At 35.8% G+C, this 21,840-nt stretch overlaps 1 protein-coding gene and 1 long non-coding RNA gene across 3 annotated transcripts in view; both read right to left on the bottom strand.

Moving 5' to 3' along the window:
* Nucleotides 1–831: 831 nt before the first annotated feature.
* Nucleotides 832–21,840, bottom strand: part of COPS4 (COP9 signalosome subunit 4) — a 41,414-nt gene continuing 20,405 nt past the window's right edge. Inside the window, exons 5-10 of one of the 2 annotated variants that reach the window (XM_040479543.1) lie at nt 19,898–20,051; nt 19,584–19,734; nt 15,515–15,685; nt 9,293–9,408; nt 7,352–7,436; nt 832–1,356 (exon numbers count right to left, since the gene is read on the bottom strand). In XM_040479543.1, coding sequence (XP_040335477.1) covers nt 1,223–1,356; nt 7,352–7,436; nt 9,293–9,408; nt 15,515–15,685; nt 19,584–19,734; nt 19,898–20,051 — 811 coding nt within the window. In that variant the 3' untranslated portion in view covers nt 832–1,222. The remainder of the gene's footprint in view (nt 1,357–7,351; nt 7,437–9,292; nt 9,409–15,514; nt 15,686–19,583; nt 19,735–19,897; nt 20,052–21,840) is intronic. The other variant, XM_040479545.1, reaches the window with a different exon arrangement.
* Nucleotides 16,958–19,577, bottom strand: LOC121033397 (uncharacterized). Its single transcript, XR_005791865.1, has 2 exons — nt 18,620–19,577; nt 16,958–18,383 (listed from the first exon to the last, which is right to left on the bottom strand). It is a non-coding gene; the product is annotated as an uncharacterized LOC121033397 (long non-coding RNA).

Below are 21,840 nucleotides of genomic sequence, written 5' to 3' on the forward strand. Positions count from 1 at the left end.
CACAAGAAGACTCAAGAGGGCTAGAACTGTGTAACTGCACTTGCCCCATGTCAGACAAGGCTCTGGTAATGGTATTTTTCCTTAGAGGGCAGGTCTTTGTCATGGAAAATCATCCAGGTGTATTTCAAAATAGTTACTTTCCCCTCCCCTCCCCTGCCCTGCCTGAAAAACAAGGGGATCCCAATCACACTCCTGAGACTCTGATGGGGTTCCTGGGGATGAATCCTAGAAAGTGTAGGGGTTCTCCTAAGAGTGGGCCCTCAGGGGGCTTTAACCTTCCAGCTAGTTTACACTCAGCCTCCAGTAATTTGTCAGTTACCGTTTCACGGTTCATATCAGTTACTGCTCCAGAAGCTTCTGCTCCCAATAAGTTCTCTCAACTGCGATTCTACCTGCCTGTCTTTCCATTTTGTGGTGGTCTGTCCCGTGACCTCAATTCTCCAGTGGAAATAAGAGAAGCCATTGATTTTCAGCCCGTTCAGCCTTTTTCTTACTGTGAAAATAAAGTCAGGCCCTCCAAGCTCTTCACATGTTGGAGCTGAAACTGTAACCTGCCCACAAATTTTTTTAAGAAGTCCTTTCCCCATTTTCCCTGTAAAGTTAGCCTGCAATAATCCTGAGAGGCCTTCCCTGATCTCTCTGCTACCCAAAAAGCTCCTCCCCATGTGATCTAGTACTTGGTGCAACTGCAAGTATAACACATACCATCTATCGGCTCTGTGACTCTGAATGCCTGGAGAACAGGCATTACGGTCTGTCTTTGCATTTCTAGCATATGGTATAAATCGATGTCTGTTGAATTGAAAGGAAAAATGAACAAAACACCATTCACTAACTAGAAACAAAGTACTACTTTTATTTGGCTCACTTCTCCATTTATTAGAATTACCACATTTGGAGAGGCACAAAGCACTTAAGTTTTACATGACTACAAAGTTATCACAAATCCCAAACTTTTTAGCCACAGGTATTTCACTTACTCTGTTTAAAGAAAAAGCTTTCAAAACATTTGAGTTAGCTTGATACATAGAGACCCTGAATATATGGTAACTACATATTTTTAAATGCTTGCACTTTCTGTTCTAATGTCTTCTTTAAATGGAATCCAGCATAAAAGGGATTGAAATACATAAGGTCATGATGCAAATGCTTTGGAGAGACAGTGAAATTAATCTGTACAACATTGAAAAAGATGTAGTGTGCACAGAAGTTTTGTAAGGATTCACTGAGCCATCTGGGCTTCCATGGCTTGTGCTGTCCATTCTGGTGCTGTCTGGCTAATTTTCTCCAAAAGGTTATTCACTTGGAAACAAAGTGACTGGATCTGTTTGTCCCACGTTGGCAGGGCTTCTCGTGCTAAACAAAAAAAGAACAATGTACAGAGTTTACTCCATATATTCATATGGAATGTGAGTTAAAAGATAATTTATAGTAGTATTAATTTTAAGAGTTTCTTCTGAAAATCTTGGCTAATAGAGTTAAAGCTAATTAAGCAATAATTAAGGAAAGTACCCAAATTACTGGCACATGGTATAAAACAAAACCAAAACACGTACACGTAGATACATATTATTATTATTCAGGAAAACAAAATAAAACCAACCAATCAAAGCACCTCAGTCACAAAAACCAGCACAATAAAAGCCTCACTGAGCCATCTCATCACCAGTTTTTCTTGATTCACAAGACACTGCCACCTACTGGAGAAAGCAAGTCTATTTATATAGTCAAAACTGTCTCTACTTGACTGCTCTGGAGGACACATATTTTAATGATTAAACAAAAACCAAAAAAATTCATCATGAAAACGCAAGGTTTTTCTCTATACCAGCAATATACAGTTAGAAATGATGAACTCAGGGGTGCCTGGGTAGCTCAGTTGGTTAAGCATCCGACTTCAGCTCAGGTCACGATCTCACAGTTCGTGAGTTCCAGCCCCGCGTGAGGCTCTGCGCTGACAGAACCGGGAGCCTGCTTCAGATTTTGTCCCTCTCTCTGTGTCCCTTCCCTGCTCGTACTCTGTCTCTCTCTCAAAAAATAAAGAAAGGAAGAAAGAAATGATAAACTTGGGGAACATCAATTCAAAATAGCACCCAAATTTACAAAAATAGGCATAGAATTAATGAAAAAAACTGAAATAAAAAAATTTTAATAAAGGACATAAAATAACTTTAGACACAAACCATGGTCCCAGATGGAAAGATGCAGTATCATAAAAATAACAGTCCTTCCCTATCAATATATACATTTTAAAAACTTACAAAGATAATCACCCTGATCTCTGTTTTGCTTTCTACATAGGATAAAGTTATTAACTACAGAAGAAATGATGTTTGAGAACAGTCAAGAGAATTTTGCAAATTAAGAACAGTGGCATCATTGTAGGATATCTCTACAGTAGAATGTTATTCAGCCTTAAAAAGGAAAAAAGCAGTATGTTAAGTGAGAGAAGTCAAAAGCTCACTTAGTGTATGACTGCATTTACACGAAGTATCCAGAATAGGTAAATCCATAGAGATAAAATTCAGACTTGTGACTGCCAGGGGCTGGGAGGAGAAATGAGGAGTAACTGCTTACTGGGCACAAGATTTCCTTTTGGGAAGATGAAAATGTTTTAGAACTAGGTAGAGTGGGTGGTTGCAAAACACTGTGAACATACTAAGTGCCAATGAATTGTTCACTTTAAGATGGTTAATGTTATGTGAACTTCAATTCAACAAAAATACATTAGTAGATGGGTAGGAGATGCTTTTCCAACAGTAAGATTTAGTCTAAATTTGTTTATTACCATATTGTTACAGATCAGTGGAAAGAAACTGATAACAGAAAGAGACCCAAACATACATGTGGAAGCTAATATATGTCAAAGATCAGAAAGTAAGTTTTACCTAATAAATAGCACTTGCAAATTAACAATACATCTTTAAAAAAAGACAAACTAGCCCATACCTTAAAATTATATACAAAAATGAACTATAGACAGATTAAATTTCTAAATATAAAACAGTAAATAAAAATATTAGAAGAAATTTTAGAAAAATATTAGTTTTACCCCAAGGTAAGTGAGACCTTTTAAATTAATACAGGAAACTAAAAACCCATAAAATTAAAAAGTGACATATTTGGCTAGATAAGAATTTTATTTTTTTTTATTAAAAAAATTTTTTTAAATGTTTTTATTTATTTTTGAGATAGAGAGAGACAGAGCATGAGCAAGGGAGGGGCAGAGAGAGAGGGAGACACAGAATCTGAAGCAGACTCCAGGCTCTGAGCTGTCAGCACAGAGCCCGACGCGGGGCTTGAACCCACGGGCTGTGAGATCATGACCTGAGCTGAAGTCGGACGCCTAACTGACTGAGCCACCCAGGCGCCCCTGGCTGCATAAGAATTTTAAACTGTGTTTATGGTATGCATTGCCTTACTTCAAAAACACGACTGACAGAATGGTAAAAAATATTTGTATACATTAACAAAAAAGAGTTTAAATTATCATTGAACCAAAAGCTATGGCAAATTGATGCGAGAGATCTGAAGGAGAGGTGTGGGGCCAGGAAAGAAACAGACCAGAACTAATATCAACTCCACAGAAGAGGAAATGCTAATGGCCAGTTATACATGGAAAGATATTAAACTTCCCCAGTACCAAGGAAATGCACATTAAAACAATAATGTAGTATTTCCCCCCACAATTAGCAAAAGATAAAAAGAGGAATAATATATAGCTGTTGAACATTCATTTCCTCATATTGGTGAAAGTGCAAATGGCTACACTTTTCTGGAAAGCAAACTGGCAGTATCCATTAAGGATCAAAATACATATGTCCTTTGATGGAATGTTATCACTTTTGAGACCTTGTTCTATAGAAGTAAGTGTACCATATATAAAGATACGCACAAGGAAACCACTTGAATGTTCATCAACAGGTGAACAGTTGAACCCCATGAAATTCTACATAGCTATTAAAACAAATAAATTAGATTTATGTCTACTGACTTGAAAATATGTGCATGATTATTTCAAAAAGTCTGTAGAACACTGTGTGCTTAAAATTATTTTTAAGTTAAAAAAACTATGTTTTTCACATATCTATATAAGCATATAGAAGCTTTAGACTAGTACTAGTTATGCGAGGGGGAGGAAAGATATGATGAACTCTTATCTTTATTTATAGTTGCAATACTTGTTATTATGAGCATATTTTTCATGGCAATTCTTTAAATCTAAGAAAACTGGAAAGAATATTACTCTATCAAGCTGTCCTTTCACTTGGTGACACGTCTGCTATACGATTCATTATGTACTGTTTGTTTTTCCAATACTTATTTACTTCCTACTAAGAATGTGTGGGGCACTGGAACACATGCTCCATATACGATGAGAACAAAAGAGACTTAATATCTACCAGCAGGAAGCTTAGCTGGGAAGCAAAAACAGACATTTAGACAAATGGTTACAGAAATGAAAATAACTGATTAATGCTAGGAAGAAATTCAGAGTGACCAAAGAATATAGAACTATAAGCCATACCTAACCTGGAGAGTCAGGAAAATCATTACCAATTAACGTTGCTCAAACTAAGACACGGGAACAAAAATAGCTGAGAGGATGCTGGTGGAGAGAAGTGGGTATTTCAGAATGTCTGATGTGGGAAGGAATTTACAGTGCTAGAAAGAAACAAAAAGACCTATGTGGTTGGATTAGAAAGAGAAAGTTATAAAGATCAGGCAGCACCTGTTGACTTCATAGAACTTTGTTCTATAAGCCATGGGCAAGCCATTCATTACAGTGCCAAAGAAAAGAGTAACATGACCTAACAATTTGTTTTTTATATTTGTTTTGTTTACATTAAAAAAAAATAAAGATCACAATCATTCTGGCTATAACTACAGCAACTGGACTAGAAAGGAGCAATTGTAGATGTGAGGGAAAAAGCCCAGAAGGTGGGACAGGCTTCACAATAGGCTAGTGACAGTAAGAAATGAAGACAAGTATGTGGATCCCAGATACACGCAGGAGGTAAAACTGAAAGGATTCTGGGCAGTGAAGAAGAGGGGTCAAGGATAAGAAATGCTGGAGAAAGTGAATAATGTAGCTTTTGGCTGGCTGGTTGGCTGGCTGGCAGGTTGTGGGATGGAGGAAGGAAGGAGACATGGTGAATTCAGTTTTGGATATGTCCATTCTGAGATGTCCAACAATCAGTCAGGTGGAAAATACCTAGCACGCAATCAGCACCACTAGGTCTAGGACTCAGAAGAGAAATTTACACTAGAAAGGCAAATCTGAGCATTGTCTGCACAGAGATAGCAATTGAATCAATGGGAACAGATGAGATTACCAAGAAAATTTAGTAGAGTGAGGAGGAAAAGGCCTTGGGAATAAGCCCTAAGCAACTCCAATATTTACACTTAAAGGCACTACAGAATCTACGAAGAGGACTGGAAGAATACCTGGAGGAGGAGGGAAAGCAGGAGAAGGGGGTGAAGGAGACGACAAAAGCCATGATGGCACAGGGTGGTGGGGACAGTGCAAAAAGGAGTGAAGGATCAATGCTATTCGATAATGCTAAAAAATTAAAATGAGGTCTGAAAGATAAATCTTTTTATTAAAATGGGAGAGACCCAAGTAAGTTTAAATATTAAAAAAAATTTTTTTTAAGTTATTTATGTTTTGAGAGAGAGAGAGAGAGAGAGAGAGAGAGAGAGAGAGAGACACGCAGGGGCGGGGCAGAGAGGAGAGACAGAATCCCAAGCAGCTTCTGCATCACCATCGCAGAGCCCAACGTGGGGCTTGAACTAATGAACTGCAAGATCATGACCTGAGCTGCGATCAGAGTCAGATACTTAGAACTGACTGAGCTACCAGGTGCACAGCCAAGTATGTTTAAATACTGATGGAAAGAAGCCAACAGAGCAAGCAAGGGTGAAAACAGAAAACAATGGCTAATTTTAGGTTCCTAAAAACCTGCTTTTGAGGGATAGGGGCAGCAGTCAAAGAAAGGAGCCAAAGCACAAGGAGAAGAACTGGAAAGGAAGACGGAAAACACTTCCAGCAAAACACAAGGGAGGAAAAGGTAGAACTAGATGATATTTAAAATTCAGAAGGTTTTTTTTTTTTTTTTTTTTTGATGTCTACTTATTTTTGAGAGAGAGACAGAGTGTAAACAGGGGAGGGGCAGAGAGAGAGAGGGACACACAGAATCCGAAGCAGGCTCCAGGCTCTGAGCTGTAAGCATGGAGCTTGTTGCAGGGCTCAAACTCACACACCCGAAGATTGTGACCTGAGCTGAAGTCAGACACTTAACCAACTGACCCACCCAGGTGCCTGTAAAATTCGGAAGTTTTATAAATCAGATAAAGAAGTTAATTTAATTTCACCCTGACAGATTTTTTTTTTCTGTGAAATATGAAACAAGGTTTGCTGCTGAGAATGAAGGAGAAAACTCAGAGATTTAAGAAAAATGAAATCTGAAATACCCCTTGCAGAGTAGAAAAGAAGAGTAGCCTAGAGAAATGTATCAAGAATCCCAGGTACTGCTGAGAACCCAAGACCTTGACTTTGCAGTGGTACCAATCTCCAGCAATGTTAGTTAGCTACTCACGTACTGGAATGAAAAAGATGGAGAATGGGTTCATCCCAGCTGAAGTTTTGCTGGACAGCCAGAACAAAAAGTTAACAGGCAAGTGATCTAGGGCATTTGCGAAACAGTAACTGGAATAATGAATCATGGAATCCATGGATAGGAAAGAGTAGTAAAGACAAAAAAGGGCTGAGCTGACTGGAAAAAAGTAAAAGTTAATGGACTGGAGGCTCGAAGGTAGTCAAGGAAGAGCTAAAGTGGAAGTAACTGACACAGACTGCTAGAAAGACAGGAAAAACGTTGTGAGAATGGGGCATTTCAAATTGAAACTTTACAGGTAGAACAGTTCCAGTTATACGAAGGTCCAGGGTGTAAAGAGGTAGGAATAGGGGCTGAGGAGGTAATACACAATGAGAGAGTCAAGAGATCAACTTATCTGTCTGCCTCTACTAGTTTAATGAGCTGCTGAAGAGGAAATCAACTGGCATTTCCACATGCCTGATACATGGTATGTGGTTAATCTATGTTTGATGGGTAAATGAAAAAACTGGTAAGACGATTCCATCTTCCAATTTTTCTTCAGCATAAAAAATGCTGTATTAAATAGATTATTAAATATAAGCTCATAAAAATTATTCTAAATTATTTCTTTGGAAAATGAGCTCATTCTAGTAGTAATATGCTGGGTTAAAGGAAATTGTTCAACGTGTCTTAATCACAAATGTACAACAGTTTACTGCCATTTCATTATGACAGAAATAAGCAAAACTTACTTTCAAAATGAACTATTCCATCAATCTGATCAATAAATCCATTCATACGTCCTTCTGTTATCATTTGTGATGCTATCTTTTCTGCCTGTAAAAGAAAAGCCAAAAAAAATTCTCACAAACTTTAATTATCATATCCAACAGTTAGTTACTCACGTATAAAAGAACTGAAATCTCTTGGTTTAGCTACCCACATGCTTTTCGTATGCGTTCATCTGCTGTCCATTACAACAGTGAATCTAGTAAAGCTGCCTATTTTATTCCCCAATTCTCCCTGGGTATAATCGATTATTTTAAGTTAACTGGGATGTTTTTCTTGTTGTCAGATTTTGGATGAGAATCTAGTGATCTTAACAACTTTTTCCTCTGCTTAAAATCAAACTAACAATTTTTCTTCTTACTGACATGCATACACAGGAACACCCAAAGTAGTTTTTCCTTTTACTTCATCTAAATTTTCACAGTGTTTATCACCTAAAAAATTCTTTAAGAAAGTGGGGTGCCTGGGTGACTCAGTCGGTTAAGTGTCCAACTTCGGCTCAGGTCATGATCTCAGTTTGTGAGTTCAAGCCCCGCATCGGGCTCTGTGCTGACACCTCAGAGTCTGGAGCTTGCTTCGGATTCTGGGTCTCCCTCTGTCTCTGCCACTCCCCCACTCACACTCTGTCTCTCTCTCAAAAATAAACAAACATTTAAAAAATAATAATAATAATAAATTCTTTAAGAAAGTAATATTTTTGAAGAAAAAATTGTAAGGAGGAATGATCTTCAAATTTGAGATTTGAGATTAAGGGGCGCCCGGCTGGCTCAGTAGGTAGAGCATGCGACTCTTGATCTTGTAGTTAAGAGTTCAAGCCCCACATTAGGTGTAGAGCGGTTACTTAAAAAAATAAAAGCAATCATTCATTAAAAAATTATAAATAAATAGGAATTAAAAGAGGATTTAAAAGACAATTAAAGGGAACCAAAAGGTCTTCTACCTAGCTCCTAAAGACACATTTCATGTTTATTATATGTAAGAAAACTGGCTTATGACTTAGTCATTTTAGTAATTCTGACCATCTTCATGATTAATCCTAAACAGACTGTGACTAGCATTTATTGTTAAATATATATTCACTTCCCTAAGTGTCAGCCTAAGAAAAAGTATCTTTTAATGGTAACTTAAGCTTTGGTTCCCAAATTGTTCCACTTCTTGTACTGTGTATTAAATATGCACAAGTAAAGGAACCATGTTAGGAATTCTAAATTAAAATTTCTCAACAGATAAAAGGGGATGTAATCATTACTACATGACTGTAAGGTATGCAAGTTAGGTAAATGTAAGGTTGATTGCTTGTTTTTACCCTTATTTAAAATTAAGAGAATGTTTTGTAAATGATACCTGAAATACCCTCTACGTACTATTGGTACTTTGTTGGTATTTGTACACAGCCAATCACACTCTTATCGTGACTAAAAATGAAATTAATTTCCTAGTAACTCAGTCAAATTAAGATAAATCAAGCAGAAAAGTTACAAGAGAATAGCCTGGAGAATTACCACAGTCATTCTTTCAAAGAGATGAAATATTTAACCTGTGAGTCAATCCAGAGCAGAAAAAAGTAAGGCATGTATCAAAATCTTAAGTTTGTCAGAAATCAGAAACTACAATGAACTGGATTTAAACAGACACCACTCGAAATGGGTATCACAACCCAAAACCCCTTTAAGATTTTCATTCTGGTTCACTTTATCATAAAATACAGTTTAAAAGAAGCAAAAAACAAAGACAATTCCATTACAGTACTATTGTAACATTCAAATAATTTATTTCCATTTTCCTAAGGTTTTTATGTGTATTTTTATTGCAGTTGCCAATACTTATCAATTACATATTTTCTTACTACAGCAATAGTTTAGTCTCTTAACTTCTTTTTTTATATATTAGAAACAAGAAAATACCTTAGCTGCAGGAATCTCTAAAAGAGCTCCAAGTTCTTCAAAGGTAATATTATTATATAATTTGCTTGCAGACAACAAATTGTGTTCAATAACAGCTCTGTCCAAGATGCTAGAACCTTAAATAAATATAAATTAGACAGTTTTAAGTGAGACTTGTCTTACGCTTTTAAAATACTCATTCTTTTTTTCTAAAAATTTCTAGGCACATAACAACCCATAATCATTGTCTTTATTCCTCTCACCAAAATTTAAAAGTAAGGAAAATGCCTTATTTAGTAGAGTTTGAATAGTATACAATTAAATACAAATAACATATTTAGAAAATGAGTGACTAGCAAATAGTTACTAACCGGCTGAATGGATTTAACCCTTAAGGTTTGAAGTTTTACTTCCTTATGGTAGCTGTCAGATTGATTAACTTTACTTTTCTTGGTAGGAGCACAAACTTTTGTTAGCAAGAAGTGGCAAAACCCCCATGCAACCTGTTCTACAAGCTTGATAAAGTCAGTGCATGTACAGCTCAGTAGAAATACCTGTTTTCTTTTGGGCACTCCGTAAGTACCTTACCATGATGCAAAGATGAGAAATGTCTGGAAGATAGGGCCAGCTAACCATGAGAGATCAGCCATAGCATCCTCCCTTAAGTGAAGTAATATAAGGCCTGATGAAGTACTGGACACAAGGCCCCATTCTGAAAGTGCCTGTCTTGCTAGGCTCACCCAATTCTTTTTTTTCTTTCCAGTTTTATGGAGATATAATTGACACGTAATATTGTTTTTTTTTAATTATAAGGATTTTTTTCAAATTTTTAAAAAAATTCCAGTTAGTTAACATACAGCGTAACATTAGTTTCAGGTGTAGAATCCAGTGATTCCTCATTTCCATACACCACCCTGTGTGCATCACAACAAGTGCACTCCTTAATCCCCACCACCATTTAACCAATCCCCTACCCCGCCCACTTCCCCTGCAGTAACCCTCAGTTTGTTCTCTATAGTTAAGAGTCTGTTTTTCTAGTTTGCCTCTCTCCCCCCATCCTCACCCCATGTTCATCTGTTTTGTTTCTCAAATTCCAAATGAATGAAGTCATATGGCATTTGTCTTTCTCTGACTTATTTTACTTAGGATAATATTCTCTAACTCCATCCACGTCATGGCAAATGGCAAGATTTCACTCCGGTGGATGAATAATACACACACACACACACAACATCTGTATCCATTCGTCAGTCGATGAACATTTGGGCTCTTTCCATACTTTGGCTATTGTTGACAGTGCTGCCATAAACATCAGTGGACACGTATTCCTTTTGAATCAGTAGTTTTATATTCTTTTTTTTTTTTTTTTAATTTTTTTTAACGTTTACTTATTTTTGAGACAGGGAGAGACAGCATGAACGGGGGAGGGTCAGAGAGAGAGGGAGACACAGAATCCGAAACAGGCTCCAGGCTCTGAGCTGTCAGCACAGAGCCCGACACAGGGCTCGAACTCACGGACCGCAAAATCATGACCTGAGCTGAAGTCGGATGCTTAACTGACTGAGCCACCCAGGCGCCCCAAGTAGTTTTATATTCTTTGGGTAAATACCGAGTAGTGCAATTGCTGGGTTGTAGGGTAGTGCTATTTTTAACTTTCTGAGGAACTTCCATACTGTTTTCCAGAGCAGCTGCACCAGTTTGCATTCTTACCAGCAGTGCAAGAGGGTTCCCCTTTCTCTGCATTCTCATCAATATCTGTTGTTCTTGTGTTGTTAATTTTAGTTATTCTGACAGATATGAGGTGATATCTCATTGTGGTTTTAATTTGTATTCCCCTGATGATGAGTAATGTTGAGCATCTTTTCATGTGTCTATTAGTTTTCTGTATGTCTTCTTTGGAAAAATGTCTCTTCATGTCTCCTGCCCATTTTTTTACTGAATTATTTGTTTTTTGGGTATTGAATTTTGTTAAGTTCTTTATATATTTTGGATACTAACCCTTTATCAGATGTGACCTGTATTAGTTTAAGGTATACAACATAATGATTTGATATATGTACACATTGTGAAATGATTATCACCATAAGTTCATATAGCATCCATCACCTCAAACAATTTTTTTCTTGTGGTGAGAACTTTTAAGATCTACTCTCTGAGCAACTTTCAAATATAAAGACCTAAATAAATGGGAAAATAGAAAGACCTAATACTGTTAAGATGGCAACAGTCCCCAGGTTTGTCTATGGAGTCAGTGGAATCCCTATCAAAATTCCAGCTGGCTTCTTTGCAGAAACTGACAAACTGATTTTAATTTAAAAAAACTTTTTTTTAAGTTTATTTATTTATTTTGAAAGTCGGGGAGGGACAGAGACAGATGGAGAAAGACAATCCCAAGCAGGCTCTGTGCTGATGTGGGGCTTGTGAGATCAGTTTGTGAGATCATCACAGTTTATGAGCTCATGACCTGAACCAAAATCAAGAGTTAGACGCTGAACCAACTAGGCCAACCAGGTGCCCCCCCACCCCCCCGCCAATTTTGTTAAGTAGGCTCCATGCTCAGCATGGAGCCCAACATGGGGCTTGAACTCAAGACCTTGAGAACAAGACCTGAGCTGAGATCAAGAGTCAGGCACTTAACCGACTGAGCCACCCAGGTGTCCTGACAACTGATTTTAGAATTCAAAGAGAATTCTAAACTGATTTTAGAATTCAAAGAGAAGCCAAAACAATATCGGAAAAAAAGAAACCAAAAAACAAAAAAAACAAAAAAACTTGCACATCCTGATTTCAAAACTTACTACAGAGCAACCAAAGGGCACATGGGTGGCTCAGTTGATTGAGCATCTGACTCTTGATTCTGGCTCAGGTCATGCATGATCTGATGGTTCGTGGCTTTGAGCCCTGTGTCAGGCTCTGTGCTGATGGTACAGAGCCAGCTTGGGATTCTCTCTCTCCCTTTCTTTGCCTTTCCCCCAGTCGTGCTCTCTCCTCCTCTCTCAAAATAAATGAATAATTAAAAAAAAGAAAAAAAAAAGAGCAACCAAGATAGTGTGGTACTGGCATAAAGATAGGCATATAGGATAAAGGAAAACAACTGAAATTCCAAAAATAAACTCTCACATTTATGGTCAACTGATTGCCAACAAGGATGCCAAAATAATTCAATGGGAAACTTCTAGTCTTTTCAACAAATGGTGCTGGGACAACTGGATACCTACATGGAAAGAGTAAAAATTGGACCCCTATCTTACACCATATGTAAAAATGAACTCAAATGAATGTAAGAGCTACAACTATAAAACTTACAGAAAAAAACACGGCAAATCTTCACGACCTTGGATTAGGCGATGGTTTCTAGATAGGATACTGAAAGCACAGCAAAAACAACAACAACAAAAAAACCCAGATAAACTGGACTTCATCAAAATGAAAAACTTTAATGTTTCGAAGGACACCATCAAAAAAGTGAAGAAACAACACACAGAATGGAAGAAAATATTGGCAAATCATCTGATAATGATCAGGTCTAGAATATATAAAGAATTCCTACAATTCAGTAATAAAAGGACAAATAACTCAATTTAAAAACTGAAAAGGATCTGAGTAGACTTTTCTCTAAAGATACAAAAATAGCCAATAAGTACACAAAAAAACTCTTCAACATCATTAAACCTAAGGGAAATGCAAATCAAAATGACAAGATACCACTTCATACACACTAGGATGCCTAAATCAAAAAGACAGATAATAAATGTGGGCCAAAATAAGGAGAAATTAGAACCCTCACACACAGCTGGCAGGAATATAAAAAGGAACAGCTATTTTGAAAGCAGTCTGGCAACTTTTCAAAAGACTAAACACAGAGTTATCATACGACCCAGTCATTCCAGTCCTAGGTGTATAACCAGAAGAATTAAAAATCTGTGTCCATACAAAAACTTGTACAAGAATGTTCATAGCACCATTATTAATAGCCCCAAAGTAAAAATAACCTAAATTTCCAGCAACTAATGAAGAAATAAAATGTGGTATATCCATATAACAGAATACTATTTGGCAATAAAAAGGAATAAAGTACTGATAAATGCTACAACATGGATAAACATTTTGCCAAGTGAAAAGTCAATCACAAAAGGCTACATATTGTGTGATTCCATTTACATAAAATGCCCAACACAGGCAAATCTATTGAGCAGAAAGGAGATTAGTAGTAATGTTATACAACTCCAGGAATATACCAAAAAACAATTAATTGTAATGAAAAAAAAAAAAAAAAAAAGCCTCAAGATTGCTAATGTATGGTTGTAATGCCAGAAGACAAAAATGTCCATGGGTGCTTGGGTGGCTCAGTCAGTTAAGTGTCCGACTTCAGCTCAGGTCATGATTTCACAGTTTGGGAGTTCAAGCCCCACATCGGGCTCTGTGCTGACAGCCTGGAGCCTGGAGCCTGCTTCAGATTCTGTGTCTCCCTCTCTCTCTCTCTCTCTCTGCCCCTCCCCCACTCATACACTGTCTCTCTCTCTCTCTCTCTCAAAAATAAACATTAAACAAAAATATTAAACAAAAATGCCCAAAAGAAATAAATAAGAAAAGCAATAAGGTCTAAAATGGAAGAAGATAACAAAACACCTGTCCTCTCTATATAGTCCCACATGAGAAATCTGAGAATCATTTGCATCCTCAGAGGTCCTAGTGAGTCTCTTTCTTTTTAGGAAAGAATTATGTGATTACATTCTTTTCACATTTTTTTTTTCATGGCCAGAAACTCAAAGTCAAATCTGAGGCTTGACTATATCAATTCTGGAAACTTTTTCTTTTTATCTATCTTTTATCTAGTTTGTCAGACACCTTCTTGCAAAAAGAATTTAAAGCTGCTCAGAAGAATATACAGAAGATAAGAGAATTTAAAAGTAGCAACAATCAACATACATACACACACACTATTTACAGTTGGGTTACAAATTTAACAAGGTTTCTAGCAGCCAAGATAAAAAAAAAAACAGTTTATAGTTTGTTTAATAAGATAAAAACTAACTGTTCAGGAGAATCACAACTAACTCTAAGATTGTGAAGGAATTTTTCCTGAGGATCTGCATAACAAATATCCTATAGAAAAAAAAAAAAAAACACCTCCTTTAGAAAGAAAGATGAGGATCAACTAGTTTGCTTCTTGATTTTTTTATTTTTATTTTTTTCATGTTTATTTACTTTTAAGAGAGAGAAGGACAGAGAGTGAGTGGGGAAGGGGCAGAGAGAGGGAGACAGAGGATCCCAAGCAGGCTCCACACTGTCGCACAGAGCCTGATGTGGGGCTCGACCTCACAAACTGTGTGATCACGACCTGAGCCAAAACTAAGAGTCAGATGCTTAACCAACTGAGCCACCCAGGCCCCCCTCAATTAGTTTGCTTCTTAAAGTACAAATTAAATGAAAGAAATTCCACAGGAAGTCACTATAATCCCTTCAGCAGTCTGGTTTAACTCCAGCCAGTAAGACTGAGTGAAGTGAATACCTTTTAGCAAACCCCTGCATAAATGACTCTTTATAGATAAATTCTCTTTGGTATAGGATGACACTGAATCCAAGGAAGTGAGTCTAACAGATCTGTATGTTTATCTTGACCTTTTTCATGTTTCTGATGGTCTATGTGTTTACTTTTATTATTATGTATGTTACTGTTATAAGCTTCTTTAAAACCTCTGTAGACAAATGTACACAAAGTAACTGATGCTATAAACAGACAACTTATTAAAAACTTCTTTTCTGGAACAGGTAGCCTGACATAAGCAAATACATCCTTGAACTAGGAAACACGACACCAAGTTCTATTCTTACAGGCAAAACGTTCACCCTGATTAACCTTAGGCAAGTTACTGTGCCAAATTTTGCTCTATCTAAAATAGGACTGGATAATTATACTCTGTTACAAACTGATGCTTAAGATTAATTAAGGTACTTATCGAAGGGTTTGAGTTTTTAAAAAACCAGGTCTATAATTCTGCCCTTACAGTTTCCAAAAATGCATTATTCTACAATATGTTTTCCAATAGGGCTACTTTTATAATTCAAACCCGTATTTGTATATTATACTCATCTTCAGTCAATGTAATATTCCTTTTTTGGTCATCAAATGTTGGATAAAAATATTATAGAAAGATATCAAGATGCTTCAAATTTAACACACTTTTCACTAGAGTGTACCTAAATATTTGCTCCCACATATTTATAAGACATGATCATTACCATCAGCTGTAGTTGCTTTTTGGTGAGGCATCAGCATGGCAGCAAATTCTTGAAGCTGGTTTCCTCTGATGATTCTGTCTAGGTACATTTTCTCTAGGATCCCATAAGCAGCAAGTTGCTGGCATCTTTCATCCTTAAAAAGGGTAGCTAGCATCCGAGAACGCTGCTGTCCTAAGGGAAACAAATGAGCATCAAATACTCTCACAATCTATTTCCCCAATAAAAAACTATGTTATGACTTCATTCTTGCCTACTAAAATATACAGCCAATTCTCGGGATTTGTGGCAGTTATGTTCTACAAAGTTGTTGCCAATTCCTACTTCTAGGGGAAATACAGGATTAGGCTCCTATGAGCCTCTGGACACACTGTTTTTGTCAACTGATCAATATGTAACCTTGCTTTATGTTACTCTGTTAAAGGTACTTTATTTAATATATATTGTCGGTTATATTTAATATATATTGTCAATTCATCATTGTTCATGATGATACATAAGGAGGGAGTGTCACGATGGCCTACAACGAAAGAAAGCAAATATAACAAACAGCTAAGAAAATTTAGGAAAAAAAAGTCATGAAGGGGGAATAGCCCTGCCAGATAATAAAATAATAATCAATAAAATAAAATCAATAATACTATGATAATGCCAGTAGCATAGTACTAGTATATCCATAAATAGGCTAATTAACGGAACAGAATACTAGATTTAGAAATCTGTAATGTGCTAAATCAATAGGGGAAAAAGATTACTTAATAAAAGATACTAGGTCAAATAGCCATTTAGACAAAAAAAAAGGGTAATTCCCTATCTCATTCCCTACACCAAAATAAATCCAAACGGATTGAGACTTGCAGGTAAATTGAAGTGAGAAATAGGCAACATTAATCTAAATTAGTGATTAATCTGGGGCAGGGGGTGGGGGGGTGGCAGTTGGAGATAGTGCCTAGAAGGAAGCATCAAAGTAAAATATGAAAGCCTAAAGCAGCAATTCTCAAAGGGGGTCTCCAAGACCCTTCAAGGGATCAGTCGGTGAGCCAATGCTATTTTATAATAGTATAAAAACATCCTTTATGTTTTTTCACTGTGTTGGCACTTACACTGCTGGTGCGAAAGCAATGGCGGCTAAAACAGCTGGCACCACCGCACAAATCAAGGTTGTGGCACTGGCAACGAACTGTATTGTGCCACACACTCAACAGTCAAAACAAAAGACAGCTTGCAGCAGAAAGGAGTTATTTTTATTAAGTACCGACATGAGAACACATCTTTTTAATATTCTGTGCAACAAAATGGGAAATGCACGTAAAGCATTTCTGCTGCAACCGAAGAACAATGGTTGTCCCAAGGAAACCCTGCAAGCTGAACACCATTTACGTAAGACAATGACTAACAGACAAAATGATGGGTTTTCAGACTTGGGTATTTGGTAGATATTTTTTAAAAAATGAACAAAGCAAGCCTATCAAGTCCAACCAACAGTATTTGTTGTCGCTGATAAAATTAGAATTTTTAAGAAACACTCAGAATTTTAGAGAACTTCTATCTGCCACCATGAGCTTGACAGCTTTCCAATAGTTAAAGGTTCTTCTGATAAGATCAGGTGTAATATATTCAAATGTAATTTTTATATGTTGTATAATAAAGTATGTCAATATTTGGATTGCATAACTCAGTGAACCAATAGTATCCAAACAACCAAACATAATGATACAAAATGGAGTAAAGGATCCATTCAAGCGCAAGACAGACCAAGACTTTAACATTAACAAGATGCAAAAAGTTCATTGATATGGTTTCAGATGCCACACTGCCACTAACCTATAAGAAACTTTACCACTGGTCAAGTTAAGTGTAGCATGAAAGAATATCACAATTATCTGAAAAAGTCATCAACATGCCTCCTTTTTCCAATTACACACTGTGAGCTGGATTTTCTTCATATACTTCCTTTAAAACAACATATCAAAGCAGGCTGAATACAGAAGTACTTTTAAGAATTCAGCTTAAAAAAAAATTCAGTTTTTGTCTGTTAAGATAGACATTGATAGGATTTGAAAAGATGTAAAAACAACTTCATTCTCTTAACTTTTTTTACTTTAGAAAATATAGTTATTTGATAAAAATGTCACTTTTTATTTATATGTAATGGACTTATGATTGCTACTTTTAAATGAATTATTATTTTTTAAATTTATTATCTCAATTGCTAATATAGTATCAATAGATATAACCTACATAAGCAAAGGAAAGGGTTCTCAATTTTTCAGTGTAAAGGGGTTCTGAGACCAGAATCTGAGGATGTGGGAAACTAAGGTACTGAAAGAAAACATGTGGGAATTTAAAATACCTAATTTCAGAATAGGAAAGACCTTTCTAAGCAAGTAAACAAAACCCAAAGTCCATAAAAAAAAAAAGAGATTAATATATTTAACCGTATAAAAATAAAGAGTTTCTGCATGGCAAAAATTTCATAGACAAAACCAAAAATGAGACAACAAATTGGGAAAAAAATTGTTAAATTTCTTATATACATGAGGCGCTTTCATAAGTCACCAAGATAAAAACTCAAAGCCTGGCTAATAAACATAAACAGATAATTCATTCAAAAAAATACAGGTTTTTCAATAATGATTTTTCTTAACATATGAAAAGATGCTCAAGAGCATTCCTAGTAAATGAAATGCAAATTAAAACTGGAGTGAAATACTACCTTTTCATCCATTAGCAAAGATGAAAACATTTGGTAATACAGGTGTGAGAAATCAGGTCTGCATGGACATTGTTGCCTGGAAGGTAACACTAAAGGGCAGTATATAATTTCTATCCAAAGTTTAAAGGTATATACCCTGGGACTCAAGAATTTAACCTATAGGGGCGCCTGGGTGGCGCAGTCGGTTAAGCGTCCGACTTCAGCCAGGTCACGATCTCGCGGTCCGTGAGTTCGAGCCCCACGTCAGGCTCTGGGCTGATGGCTCGGAGCCTGGAGCCTGTTTCCGATTCTGTGTCTCCCTCTCTCTCTGCCCCTCCCCCGTTCATGCTCTGTCTCTCTCTGTCCCAAAAATAAATAAACGTTGAAAAAAAAAAAAAAGTTAAGAATTTAACCTATATATATATTCATATATGTGCACAATCACTATAGCACTGTTTGTAACTGACTAAATAAATTATGATAAAGCCAAACAATAGAAGATCAAAAAGAATGAGAGATATGTATTGACATATAAAGATCACTGATATATACGTACAGGAAAAAAACAGGTGGCAAAAGTGTGTATATCATGCTACTGTTTATATAAAAAAAAGGTGGGGGGGGACAGACACTTTTACATTGAAGGAAATACAAGTAATTGGTAAAAGCTCGTTAGAACTGGAAGCAGTACCACGTTATGTATTGCCTTTTCAGTAACAAAAATGTAATAAATAAGATCACTGCTTCATAAAGAATGAAATGTGTAGTGTGAACACGTCATTAGGCTCTCAACCAAACACAGATCAAGAACAGACATTCTAAAAATGACTTAGAAAAGCCAGTTTAGAATTACCAGCATTTCTCCTCAATGCCCTTTCTGCTTTGTAAGTTGAGTGATGTACATGTTATAATTTAGTAAAAGAGAACAAAGAATATTTTTCACATTTACCAAAGCAAAGGATAAATGTGAGATCTGAAACTAAGGCCTGAAGGTTAAAAAAGATCTCAAAAGCAGTGTGTTAATTATCATCAATCTCTAGATTTTAATTTTAACTTCTCTTTATGTAATTCTCACATAATTTTGTTATTCATTTTTAAGTTAACTATTAGGCGAACTAAACTCCATATTATCTCTCTTAATTACTCCTAACACATGTAGGTAATAGACTGATACATATTTAAAAACTTTTGAAGTTAACAATCTATTTTATTGCTGGTTTTAACTGTTTAAAGTGTTTAAACTAAATTTACCATAATGGTAGTAATAAGACCTCCCCTTGAAGAATAAATAATTCCTTACTAAATCCTCCAATAGTAACAAACCTGAAATTATTAAGCAAAGAGAACTGTTTATGAAAGCACAAATTACATGTTTACCTGCTGATGCTAAGATGGTACAGTGCAAAGCATGTTTTAAGGCCTCTAGTCTTTCACTTTCGTGCACTATTGTCTTGTAGGAGAGCTCATTGTACCTTTGTGCAGCTTCAATGAATTTTCTTCTATAATCAAGAACACGTGCATAGCATACCTACAGAGGGGAAAATGTTTCAATTAGGGGGAAAAATTAAAAATCAAAGCAAAAAATAAAAGAGAATTTCTAATACATAACACCATTTATCAGATATCTGGAATATCTCAGTATAGTAGGACTCTCCAATACAAAATTAATTCCGAATCAACTCATCTGTTACCTTATAATGTATCTGTAACTGTTCATTGGTTGATTCATTTTGAAGCAATGATGCTCGATTTATGTAAGCCTCTGCCTGGACTGGGTCATCATCCTCCAGATATAGCCTAGCAATCTTCAGGTAAGTCTCCAACTTATAATCTACATTGTACTGCCTACGATATAACAGAAAAATATAATGACTAAATATTTTATCAAGAAAATTTTTAGGAGTGGTAAAAAATGTATTTTTCCTCCATACATGCTGTTAATATAAGCATATCAAATTTTTACTGCATTAGAGAAAAATCTAAAACAATACTTCCAAAATAAATGTTATTGAATTTTTATTTTATCATCATGATTGCTCCATTGTATTTTAGTTTCCTTTAGTCCTCAAATAATCTCACAGTCAAAGAACTTAAAGGAAAAAATGCCCAGTTTAGGGGTATACCATATACTGGTGCTGGGGCTATTAGTACAACCATCCTGGAAAACCATTTGGCAATATATTCTCCAATCATTCTTTGAATCTTTTAAAATGCATATATTCCTTATCTACTATATTTTATTTCTAGAAAACAAATCGCAAGAAAATAATAAGGGATGTGCACACATATGTACAAGGAATATTCATTTGTAAAGCTACTCATAAATACGTGTAAGAGAAAAAAATTAGAAATCACCTATTAAGATATTTTTAATAATCAATTAAATTGTGGTACATAAAGATGGTATAATAATATAGTTATTATAATCATTACTATGTGAAAATAGTCATCATGTGTTTTTGCTAAGACAAAAAATAGGATAAGAGCATGGAAGACACCATTAGAAAGTATTTCTATACATATGTATGAAGACGGTAATAGCAATTATTTCTAGACACTGAGATTCCAGGTGGCTTTCATTTTCTTCTTTATCCCAGTAGCCACATTTTATGCAAGAAATGCACAACTGAACACCTCACCTAATTCAAAACTCACATAATTCACGATTAAGCCTTAGAGAAAAATGAATCTTTTTTATTGCCAGCAAAGTGATGCCACCATGTGGCAAGAACTGAGTTTACAATTTACATGGCCCAACTCTGAAATTAATTCTTTACTTTTTAAATTTTTTTATGCAAATTCGAATTTTTTCCACAAGTCATGTATTACCGACATTTGGCACTACACTGTTTCCTTTCACAACTCAAATTTACACAAACTGCTATACATAGCACTATACTTTTTCAATTTTCCAATTTTATGCCAAGTGTATCTATTAAATGTATTACTTTAATTATCAGAATGAAATCATAGTTTAAAGAAATGAGTTCTCAACCGTTTATCCAGATTTTACTTTTAATCACTTTTAGGTTAATTTGTTTAGAAAACTTCTAAATTAAAAAAAACAATGGCTAAATTTTTCAGTTCTCTGATATCCTCACAAAGATAATGCTATAGGACTACCAAAATGATAAATCCCATCACTGCAAAGAACAGTATCTAATTTTATATTTATTTCAACTACCAGTGAAAATAAATCAATTGCCCTGTACTAGGAAGAAAATACTCCAGACAGAGTAAGACCAAAGCCAATAAGCCTAGCCTTTTCAAACTATCAAAGAAAAAAACTCAAATTAACAAGAGGCCTTGGAAAGCAAAATTCAGTATCTACATAACAAAACCATTTTCATAAACTGGTTGCTTTTTCAAGGAGCATCACTGCCTAATAATTTCATAAGTAATGCAGAAAAGCCAAGATGCCTGAAGTAGTGTCTGCCTTATCATCCTTCATAAATATTAATGAAGACCAAAAAAGAATCCCTCATTTCCCTGGTAAAAAAAAGTAGAGAAGCAGATGAAACATTTTTAAGTCATTCACAGTTGGTTACTGAGAGGGGAAGTGTGTTTAAAAAGTGTAACCAAGAATCTCACATCTGTCTTCTTCCTTGTACAATATACGTCGTCGGAGGAATGT

The sequence above is a fragment of the Herpailurus yagouaroundi genome, unplaced genomic scaffold, assembly GCF_014898765.1.
Source record: "Herpailurus yagouaroundi ecotype Mexico unplaced genomic scaffold, PumYag 28, whole genome shotgun sequence".
NCBI classification, from domain to species: Eukaryota; Metazoa; Chordata; class Mammalia; order Carnivora; family Felidae; genus Herpailurus; species Herpailurus yagouaroundi.